At 46.1% G+C, this 12235-nt stretch overlaps 1 protein-coding gene across 1 annotated transcript in view; it reads right to left on the minus strand.

Annotated features, from left to right (window-relative positions):
• Positions 1-1708, minus strand: part of KAT2B (lysine acetyltransferase 2B) — a 112475-nt gene extending 110767 nt beyond the window's left edge. The window contains 2 exon segments of the mRNA XM_019663739.1: positions 687-820; positions 1624-1708. Coding sequence (XP_019519284.1) covers positions 687-820; positions 1624-1708 — 219 coding nt within the window.
• Positions 1709-12235: the final 10527 nt, after the last annotated feature.

Genomic DNA, 12235 nt, shown 5'->3' on the forward strand with positions numbered 1-12235 from the left:
GTGGGTGGGTGGTTTGCCTGAGTTCACCCAGCTAGCAAAGGAGCAAGTAGCCAAAACCTAGAACTCCTTGCTAGCATTCTAAATGTCGTGTGTCTCCTCCTCCTTAAAGTGCAGAGTCACTATTACCAAGCGGATTCAATTCAAACTTTTCTACCTGCAATTCAAGACCTTCTAGAAACGGATTTCTTCCTTACCCAGTGAGTCCTATCTCCTACTACTCCTGTTTACTCATTCTTCCTTTTTCTCCAATTAGTCTCTTTCATAAGCTCAATAATTATGATTCAGCACTGCTTTTAGCAGTAATAATAGCTACCATTTCCTGAGCATTTAGAATGTTCCAGATACTATACATCAAGCTGCTAAATGGATTATTTCATTTTATTATCAAAACAACACTTGACCACTAAGAGACATACCTAATTTAACATATCCCAAAGTGGAATCGAGTCTCACCCACCCAACACCTGCTTTTCCCATGGTCTTCCCCAACTTGGTAAATGGAACCAGCATCCTCTCAGCTCCTCAGGCCAACAACCTAGACATTAGGTTCATTTCTGTCTTCTCTTCACACACTACCCCCACCCCTCCACACACCAAGTCTTGCTGCCGCTAGACAGGGTGCAAACTGTCTACTTTGCACCCCTCCACTGTTACCACCCTCAGCCAACCCACCACTGTACACTTACACCTAGGCTCCAGTAACTCCCAGTGTCCTCTTTTCCTACTCTTTCTCTTGTACACTTTATTCTTTCCAGAAGAGCCACAGGGGATGCTTTAAAATGCAAACCTAATCTGAATCCATTGGAAACAGCCCAGATGTCTGTCCATAACAGGTGAATGGATAAACAAACTGTGGTACATCCATACAGTGGAAGACTCAGCAAAAAAAAGAAATTTACGGGCCGGCCGAGTGGCTCGCCTGTTAAGAGTTGGCTTGGGAGCGCGAGCACTGAGCAGCAGGGCCCTGGTTCAGATCCCACATGGGGGCCAGTGACGCTGCGCCCTCTACAGCTAAGATGGTGAACAACAGCTCGGCCTGGAGCTGGGCTGCCGTGAGTCGCCGGCGACGGCGTAGGCTGCAGCGGGGCTGCAGTGGGCTGCCATAAGCTACAGTGTGTGGCCGGCAGCCAGCGTGAGCTGCCATGAGCCACCATGAGTGGCCATCTAATGGCCAGCAAACGATCTGCCTCAGCCAGGAAGAGCGCACTGATAATATCAACATGGGCCAATGAAGCGACATCTTCCACAACTAGACTGAAGAACAAAAGGACAGCAACTTGTCTGGTCCCCTTCCCCGATTCCCCAACGCTGTTCTCTCCCCCAATTCCCCAATAAAATCTTTAAAAAAAAAAGAAATTTACTACTGATACATGCGACAACGTGGACGAATCTCAAAAATACTATGCTGAGTGAAAGGAAAAGACTATGTACCACGTGGTTTCATTTATATGACATTCTAGACTATCAAAACTAACCTGTGGTGACACCAATTTAGCTCAGTGGTTGCTTCTGGGGGAGAGGGATTTGAGAGGAGCAGGAAGGAACTTTGTAGAGCAATGAAAATGCTCTGTCTTGATATGCACTTGTCAAAACTGATCAGAAGTGAAGATCAGATCTTTTCACTGTGTGAAAATTCTACTTCGGCAATCTGGCCACCATTGACCTCTTCCACCTCATCTCCTACCCTCGCCCCACTGTCCACCCCCATCTAGCCACAATGGTTGCCTGGCAGCCCTTGAACATGCTAATCCATTTCTGGCCAAGTCTTTGCACTCCCCACCTGGCACGGTCCCCCTTGGCTTCTTGTTATCATTCAGGCCCCAGACCCTGTCCCTTCTATACAGAGACCTTTCTGGGCATACATCTGAAGGAACTCCCCAGGCACTCTCATTTACTTCTCTGTTTACATTCTGTGTGTGGCACTTACCATTTTCTGTTATTTTGTTGTTTACTGTCTGCTTCTACCAGAATGCAAGCTCTGCAAGAGTAAGAGCCCATCTGTCACTGTATCCCCAGATCTAAATCAGTGCCTGGCACGTTCGGTAACAAATTTGCTGAATATGAATGGGGAACGTTGACGACATCCCGATCCCCATTTTACAGCTATGAAATCTGAGGCTCGTAAAGAGTTAAGTTATCTCCCTCATGGTCACACAGCAAGAAGCAGCACATCAGGATTCAAACCTGGCCCATCTGTTGCCCAGGTCCACATCTAAACCTCTCTGATGTCTTGTTCCTTTCAGTTTTGCTTCTCTGCTCTCTTATATACTCTTCACTCCACCTGGCCGGGCCTCTCGCCTACGCTTCTACCTGCCCCTAGCTCATAATGGCTTCTCTGTGTATTGACTTCATGCTTGATTATTCATTTCAATTTTTCTTTCCCTCTGTACCTGTCTTCCAGCAAGATGAGGGGCTCCTAATGCGATTCTGTTTCCTTTTGTCACTCACTGTTCACCTAGGACAGAACTGGGCACAGGCACTTAACCTGTTTGTGGGTATGTTCACTGGAGCTGGGGTTAGTCAGGTAGCCCTTGTGGGTATGTGCAAATCCTGGGTTGTATGACTCACTTCGCTATTTCAAAGTATGCTGACCTTGACTTCCGTGGCATCCTGCCATCCAGTTTCAACACCAGCTTGTTAGAGCTGATGCAAATTAGAGCCGCTGCCATCAGGCACTATATTACTCAGGCCTCGTCCCTGGACTTCTGGAATCTGCCGCATACCACAGCAGCCTCAGCACAGGCCGAGAGCACGCACCGAGTGGGGACTGATTAGGATGGTGTGGAATTCACGGAACCATCCCACACGTCTCTTTCCCTGAGGTCACTTACAAGATGACTCAAAGCCTTCTCTCTCCTAAGGTTAGGTGGTGTAACAACAACAAAAAATAACATTCCAAGTGGATCATTAAAGATATTATTCACACTATTTTCCAAAACAAATGCATTCATCTCCTGATTTAGAAAACAAGCCCTGTGTCTGGGTCTCTGAATGCAAACAGAAGAACAAATTAAAGAAAGCCTCTTGTAGCCTTTAGTTTAAAGCAGGCAGCAAAGCAACCACAAATATAAATAGTAGCTAGAAAACCTGACTTTATAGGCGATTTCTGTTTCCAGTTCACTAACGTAACGGTTGACTAACGTGACTTTTAGAATATATCGTAGGGCCTTTTTCTCAGCTCATAGGTTTTAACTCTCTGGTCTCACAATACTCGTGATACCCTTGTGAGACTTTAATTCTCATCTGAGGAAGAGAAAATGGTGGTCACAGAAGTTCACGTCATTTGTTCAGAGGATTAAAAGTGGGTGTGACTTCTTGCTCCATCTTATAGCAAAAGCCCAGGCCATCAGACAACTACTGCACGTCATCGGGTCCGCTGTGCGTTCACAGGAACCACACTCTCCTACGAGTCAGGGGATGTTATTCCAGCCCCAGCTCAGGACTACCCTGCTGCCGCTGACCACATGGCTTCGGGTAAGTTACTCAACCTCTCTGAGCCTCCGTTTCCTCATCTTTAAGACACGATTTTGTTTCCTCCCATCTCACAAAGTGAATATGAAATCCACTGTGCATATGAAATGGCCCATTTATTCAACAAATATGTACTGAGTACCCACTATGTGCAAGGCACGGTCCATGGACCTGGGATACGGAATGAACCAAAGTCTCTGCTTCGTGGAGCTTCTATTGTCATAAAGGAAACCGACGAGGAATTATTAAAAATATACATGTGATTTCCAAGTACTGACAAATGCGGTAAAGGAATACAGAACAAGGTAAGATTACCAAGTGATGGGGTGCGGCTATTTTAGACCAGGAAGTAGGGGGTGTCAGGAAAGCTTTTCTGAAAAATTAGCTTTGGGGAACAAATTGGAATAAGGTTTAACAACAAGCCACGCCAATACCTGGAAAAGAAAAGTGGCAATGCAAGGGGTACCAGCATGCACAATGACATGACAGAGATGAAAGCAATTCAATATTAGAAAGGATTCACTTCTATTTCAATTGTCACTAGGTGATGAACTGTCATCAAGAGTTTGAACAGGAGCTACCTGAGCAGAAATCTTCTAAAGCAGCCCATGGAAATAAATGTTAAATAAATGGAAATAGGTATAACACCCCTGTTATAGACACGCACAGGTAAATAAGATAAAAATCCCATCATATATATGTATACATTTGGTTGTCGGGAAAGTCATGACGTATTTTTCTGTTTTTCAATGCAAAAATGCGTCATGACTTTCCCAAAAAGCCAATATATGTCAATTATGGGAAGATTAATTTATACTGAGTTTATCTTATATGTTTAATACAAGTTTTCAATGATGAATTGTTGCCAATATCACAGAGATGTCAATGGCTGTTGGAGCTTTAGGTACTGGGTTCCGGCCAGTCTTCTAGGAACCCTGCCACAGCTCCTAACATGTATGGTTCTGTGTGACTTGCACCAGGATGGGTGACAGACAGCAGGACTTCACATGCGTATTTACCAGTAAGGACTTACCAATACAGACACCATGGGAGAGGAATTGTGCAGACTGGGCATTCCACCAGCTGTGACATCATAGGCCTCCTGCCCACCCACCTCCCCAACGGTCCACCTCTCCTCCATCCCAATCCTTAACTGCATCTGCGTGGCCAGGTCCACATTCCCTGATGTCTTGTCCATATTCCTGCCCGCGTGGGTTCTTCCCAGTATACCCGAATTTCAAACTCCCATCTTTTCTTTCAAAAGCCTCATTAAAGTTCATTTTATAAAGCTGTCCACATCCAATGCTTTCCATCCTGAAAATGGCTGACAATTTTGAACTTTTTTAGTTTAAAAAAATGTGTCTTGACACATTAACTGCTATATGCCACAACCTGGATACGGCTCACAGACATCATGTTGAGTGACAGAAGCCAGATGCAAAAGAGTTTATACGGTGTGATTCCATTTGTGGGAACTTTAAGAAAGGCAAAACCAATCTCTGGTAATAAAGTCAGAATAAGGGTTACCAGAGGTGGGGAGGGGGCACGAGGAAGCCCACTGAGCTGCTGGAAATGCTCTATAGCTTTCACTAGGTGGCAGTTGCATGGATACACGCATATGTAAAAATGCACTGGGCTAGGCCAGCCCGGTGGCTCAGTTGGTTCGAGCGTGTGCTCTGAGCAACAGGGTTGCCGGTTCAATTCCCACATGGGCCAGTGAGCCACACTCCCCGCAACTAGACTGAAGACAACTTGAGCTGAGCAGCCACCGGTGGGTGGCCGGATGGCTCAGTTGGTTAGAGCACGTGCTCTTCACAACATGGTTGCCGGTTCGATTCCCACATGGGATGGTAGGCTGTGCTTCCCAGCAACTAGACTGAAAGCCACAACTGGACTTGGAGCTGAGTTGCGCCCTCCACAACTAAGACTGAAGGACAACTTGACTTGGAGCTGATGCGTCCTGGAAAAACACATTATTCCCCCAAAAAAACCCACATCGTTCCCCAATAAAGCTTTGGGAAAAAATGCACTGGGCTATATATACAGTACTTAGGATGTCAGCATTTTACTTTCTGATCATAGAATTAAACGTTAAGAAGTGACTTTCCTCTGGGTCATGATGAAACACTGCTATGTGTGCAGTCTTATGTAGAGCTGTTTGGGGACTTCTACACATCCAGGGCAGTCAATTCCTTACCTCTCCGGCATATCTGGCACCTTCTACAGCCTGAGTTGGTGTCTCTTTCATCTTCTTTCCTTCCTGCAGGAAATTTTACTGGGCCAGCACAGTTACCACTCTTGATTGTTAGCTTTAAAACAATCGAGGGCATGCATCTGTCTGCCCTGGGCCCGTAATAAAGAACGCTTATTTTGTCTGCTTTACGGCCTGCAGTTTCAATGAACTAGAAAAGCCTTTGAACATACCTCTCAATAGGGGGATAATAAACATCAAGTGAGAGCAGTAGAAGGCCTGAAACAAATGAAATCCTCTCTGTAAACCATTTGGAGAAACAGCAGTCCCTCCACCACATGAGAAAGTTTGGGAAGAGGATGCAAAATTGGGCACTGGATGAAGACTCCCTGAGCAGCCACTGCAGCTGGAGGAAATTGCTTCGCCTCTTTGGGTCTCAGTTCCCTGCCAGTAAAATGACCTTCTTTACCTCCTCCCTCTTACCTCAGGTAGAAGAATCAAGTGACAGGAGGCCTAACGCTTTAGCAAAACATGAACTGCTAAGGCCAATGGAAAGTTTTTAAAAATAAAATAGACATCTGTGAAATGCCTATCTTCCAAGAACTATTCACATATGCTAAACTATTTCATCTGTACAGTAAGTCAATGAGGTGACTGACGCCTTGACTCCCCACTTCACCAAAGAGGAAACTGAAACACAAAGCAGTTAAGCAGGTGCCCAAGGCGCCCAGCATGCAGGCAGAGAAGAGGGCGGATGCTCGAGGTATTCACCAGGTTGCCAGGTAGTCCACGCGCCTGCTATTCTGCCCTAGATGCCTTCAGGTTTGAATCAGATTAGGAGTAGGAAACCATTGACAACTGTTCCTAAGTAGCTACCTGCCTCTCGTGAAGAGACAAATGAACTCAATCAGGAGCCACTCAGCCTTGGAAATCCGTCTTGGCAGTGCGCTGCGTCTCCCAATCTTTCATCTGAGAAGCAAATGTTCTGATTGTTGCAAGGTACCTCCCAGGAAACTGTGTATTTTACCCTCAAGACTCCCTATGACAGGTCCGACGCTATGGATTTACCTGATAAGCACAGAATAAACCCTGCCAATGTGGACAGGTAACTAGGTTTAAAATCTTCTAGAGGTAAAAAAACAACAACAACAAAACCCACCAGAGCTGCATCACAAAATGTTATTTGCAAACACATGTTTCTAAAACAAAACAGTCCTTGGCAGATTTTGTTCCATTTTGCCCTATAAACTATTTTCTGTTACATAAAACTGCAAATTGCAGTCTGAAGGCTTTTGCAGGCTTGAATTTCCATCTTCCCTGAAAGTTTATGAGGAAACAGAATTAAATGTGTTCCTCTTTCTCGCAGGCTTTTTGTATTGTGCCTGCCAAACGAAACATTTTTCCTGTGTGTGTTGGCTCCATGATACCGCCTTTTAGAGAAGTCACCGCACATGAAATAACCGTATGCTCCGAGACTTATGAAGCCAAAGACCGATTTTCCTAAAGCATTTTATTTACCCCCTCCATGTTTTGTGCTTTGAAGTAATTAATACTACTTATCTAAAGAGTCTCCAAAAAATATATTTTTTGTTTCTGTTTGCAAACCCACAATCAACTGATACAAAATATCACCTTTAAAAAATGGTGCCCACTGCAGGAGATGGAAGAGTTATATAATAAAACCAGACTGTGGTAAGGAATGCACAACTGTACACATTTACTCAAAAGCAACTGGCTTTACATTTAAGTTTGTCAGGTTTATGAGCTATAAATCATACCACAATAAAGCTGTTTAAAACTTTGCCCACGATTCACAAAGTGAGATATTTCAGATTTTGAGTGTTATTCAAATTAACATTAAAAGCATTAATTTTTTTCTATACTTCCATGAATTTATGGCATTATGGGATAACACAATTTTCCTCTAAAGCAGGGTTTCTCAAATTTGTCACTGCTGTCATTTGGGGCCAGATCATTCTTTGTTGTGGGGGGTTGTCCTATGCATCCTGGGATATTTAGCAACATCCCTGGCCTCTAATTACTAGTTGCCAGTAGCACACTCCTCCTCCCAATTACAATGACCCAAAATGTCTCCAGACATTGCTAAATACCCCCTAGGGGAGCAAAACAGCTCCGGGGGAGAGTCACTACTCTAGATGCTGACAGTTGAAACAGAAATTTGCTCTCTGAAGGAGTAACTTGAGAAATACAAAGGTGTAGGGGGGGCTCTCCCCAACCACAAGGCTTGTTCTAGTGCCCCATTCACCAGCCCCTGGCCAACATGAGACACTTTTTCTCTCATGGTGTTATCAGTGCCTCCACTCTCTGCATATTCCACAGTCAGTGTTACTTCTAGACTATAAACCATTATTTTTTAAATTAAGGCTAATTGTATAGCCCTGTGCCCATGTTAACTCTCTAGGTATGGCACTCAGCCCAGAATCGAAGCAACTGGGTTTTCTGTAAATGCTTCGTGGCCAATGACTCCAATAGACAATGAATGAGTAAAACCCGAGGCAATTCAGTTTAGCCAGCACATTTAGGTTCCAGAAACTTTGGGGACCTTCTCTCTTTTAACTTCAAGGTTAAAGTCATGGTCCCCATTTTATACATGAACTAATCAAAGCTCAGAGAATAACTGACTGGTGCCCAAGATCACACAAGTGGCAGGGCTGGGGTTCGAGACTCGCTAAGTCCCTCGTGCTTTCTTGACTTCCAAGTTAAAAGTCTATCCCCTACTCTGAGCTGCTGTGAGGGCTCACCAGGGGCCAGACACCCTGCTGGGTGCCTCATACATATTAGCCCATTGTAAATCCTCACTGCTTTGTCCTGAGGGGAGCATTATTATTCCTACTTTTACAGACAAGGAAATGAAGACTGAGGTGAAGTGCTTGTCCAAGGTCACACAGCTGGATATCCTGAAATTTGAACTCCGGTCAGTTTGCACGCTGAAGCATATATTCTTGGCCACTACAACCAACTTCCTCCCCCCGCTGTATAAACAGCCTATTTCATTAAGAAGAGTCAGCCAATGATTTTTGTTTTTTTAGTAGATAAGTTATATTTTAATTCAAGGAGATTTGGATTCGGGCTACTAATACTTTCACTTTGGGTTTCTTTTATAACACTAAAAACCCGGTCCTATGGACACCTGTGCGATACCTAGAACTGTCCTGAGTGAAAAATGCCCTCTAACCAACGGTCAAGAAGTGGTCAAGCTAAAATCTCACTGCTGCTCTCCTAACAGCTTATCATTTCCTCAGTTTCTAGCTTCTCTTTTTCATTCAGTCAATAACCACTTCCACCTTAGAATCTATTCAGAGACAAACACGTATCAAATAATCACATCATTTAAAACCATGATAAAAGCACCAGGAAGGAAAAGTAAGTACAGTGGGGTTCAGAAAACTTATAATGGTAAGGCTGGTCAAGGAAATGCAAGGAGTCTGAGGTTTGCAAGAAGAGTAGGGAGTCCATTTGAAAGTGAGGCTAGAAGAGCTTTTAATCCCAGTGAACAGTGTATGCAAAGGCCCTGAGGTCGAAGGGAACCATGCACCCAAGGCCCTGAAAAGGAACCCGAGATAGTCAGGGCCAGGCCACACAGGGCCTTGTGGATTCCAATAAAGAGAAACTGAAGGGTCCTAAGTAGAGGTTAAACATGGTCAGATCGACGGTTTTAATGATCACTCTAGCTGTGTCACAGGCCAGCCAAGTGACTCTCTGAAGCAATCTTCGCCAGCACACACAGTTCAAAGAACTCTACCCTCGATCCTGCAAAACAAGTTCGTTTCTTTTTTTTTCTTTTTTTTTTTCTTCTCTCCAGGGTGTGGCCGCACCACCCTGGCTGTGAACTACCTCCCTTCTTTTTCTGTTTCACTTGTGAAGTTTAAAGGCCAGATCTTTTATCAGGTTTAGGACCTGTTCTTCTTTCAATACCACCCAGTAAAGTACTTCACATCTTTCCAGGTCTCTCTTCATTCCTAACCTCTCTCCTCTCTTGACTTGTCAAGGGACAGGTCAGGACCAAAAGGTAGGACAGTCTGTCCCTTTGGGCTTTTCTTACATTAAGTGTACAGACAAGCTAAGAAAGAACCACAGATTCTGTTCTCTTGCACACCACACACCCAATCAAGCAGAGTTTTTTTTTAAAAAAAGCATTATCTGAGACAATGTCACTCCCCAGGTGTTAAGATTCCTGAATTCCCAAATGCCCTCTTGGCCACACACACACCCCCATCTGGTGGCCCCAGCCAATGGAGCTCTAACTCCTGTTGGCACAGCTCCAAGCTTTCACAACTGCTTTCAGTTTCTCCACTACAAGAAGCTTTACCTCACCCCACTCTACTCTGCCAAGATTCCTTGGCACCCACTGACACTTCCTCCAGGAAGCCATTCCTACCCCAGCCATGCTCCAGCCCATGAAGTGCCAGCTCTGAGTTCCAACACCACTCTAAGAAAGCAGTTCTTTTTTTTTCATTTCATTGTAATTGGTTCCTGCCCACCTCCCCAGGCCCCCAACACATGTGCATGTGTGCGCGCACAGACACACAGACACACACACTAGCTCCAGAAGCATAGATTCTGGGTGTCATAGCCCCAGCATCCAGCACAATGCCTGGCACCCAGTTGGGACCTCTCTAAATATTTATTGAATAAATGAGCAATACAAATTGACACTTTCATAGTCTCCCAGGAGTCTGAAGAGAGGCCTTTATTAAAAGATTTTCCCTTCCTATAAGTTCGATTGTGAATGTGAACATGGAACACTCAAGTCACAAACCTTACAAAAGGTGCTACATCTCACTCTTGGAAATCTGAAAGGATCCAAAATATCAATGCAAAGCACATATGCTCATAGTTTTAGATAGTTAGATAGGATCAAAACTTCAGGAAAGTTTTTGGATATCAAGGCAATAAGCGGGCAACAGGGAGAGACGGTGCTCATGATGGAAACCCAATAAAAAGGCAGGACAGAAACAATGAGCGGACACAGTTCTGACCTGAGCCCACTCTGGCTGCAAAACATGAAGTCCACTGAGTAGCTGGCCTTGTTCTTGACTCCTCTAAGACCCTTCATAACCAACTCCTGGCCCTTCACCTTTCTTAGACGCACACTCCACAGTTCATTTTTTTTGCATTCCTTCTTCAGAAATACCAACCACATGGCATTATTGTTTCACAGCTTCAGAACTCAAAAGAGTGGAATAATACATTGCCCAGGTCTTGCTACTTGGAATGCCGTCAGTGGAGCAGCATCACAACACCTAAGAACTTGTTAGAAACGCAAATTCTCAGCCCCACCCCAGTTCCGCTGATTTAGAAGCATCATTTTCAACCAGCTCCCCAGGTGATTCCTATGCACATTAAAGTTTGAGGGGACCACTGGGCTAGATCCTACATCCACTCAACAAATATTTATTGAACCAGTGACAGGTACACAGCAGGCGATCAACATATACAAGGGGATGTGAACGGCGTGGGAAAAGAGTCAGCACAACCGCTCCACTGCGGCTGAGAAGCTCCTGTAAATACTAAAAACAAGATCACCGGGGGAGAGGGGTTCTGGCAGGATTAATAATCTTTACACCGAAATTCATAGTTGGCCACTGCAGCTCGCTTGTGGGAATTTGGGAACTTGACCCTGTTTGCAGCAGGCGGGAGGAATACATGAGAGGTGTGTGCGTATGTGAGGGTGTCTCTTCCCTGCCTCAGCCACAGGCCGCAGGAGCTGACAAGGCCAAGTCCCCGCCCCCCTCAGCTGTCACCCTGTCAAAACAAAGCCGCCGCTGACAGCGCTGGGCCAGGCTGCCCCGCGGCCTCGGGCAATCCTGCCACCGCAAGAGCACGGCGCCCACATCTGGATCTGCAGCTGAGGGACTTACGGGGTGCCGAGAGCTGGGATGGAGAGGGGATGGCAAGAAACGTGTGTCCTCAAACTGAGCAGTAGCGCCTGCCGCGCTGGGCTGTCACCTTGCCAAATCCTGTTTACACCCCGAGCAGCTGGGACAGCGTTTTAACTAAACAAGTAATAATACAATAATGATGGGGCTGTCGCCGCAGCGCCTCCACCCTCAGTGGAGGGAGCCCAAAGCTACAGGACCCTCGCCGGGGGATGCGCCCACCTTCTCACCCATTCCGCCCCTTCGATCTCCCAAAGCACGGGGCGTCCCGCAGCCCATTCCACCCTCACTCCTGCTTCCAGCTCCTCCCAATGGGGCACGGGGACAGGATGCGCGAAGAGGGGGCGCTCAGATTCCCCTAAAAGATGTTTTCTTGGCCCTGGGGCGCTCGCTACACAGTGAGCACTGCTCCACTCCCTGCAAGGCACCCCTGGCGAGCTCCTACAGAGCAACAAAGCCCCAGGGCAGTCCAGGAGCGCGGACGCAGGGGCTACTCCTTGCAAATGGGAGGAATGAAAAGCTCTCGGTCTTGGTGAGCTCCCGTCTTCCAAGCCAGCAGCACTCTTGTCCGAGAAGCAGCTAATTGGGCGCGGGCGACAGCAGCACTTCCGCGGTGCAGCGGCCCCAGGCGGGAGGCGGGAGGCAGGAGGCGGGAGGCGCGGGCGGGAGGGGG

This window comes from Hipposideros armiger, unplaced genomic scaffold (assembly GCF_001890085.2).
Source record: "Hipposideros armiger isolate ML-2016 unplaced genomic scaffold, ASM189008v1 scaffold_403, whole genome shotgun sequence".
Classification (NCBI taxonomy): domain Eukaryota; kingdom Metazoa; phylum Chordata; class Mammalia; order Chiroptera; family Hipposideridae; genus Hipposideros; species Hipposideros armiger.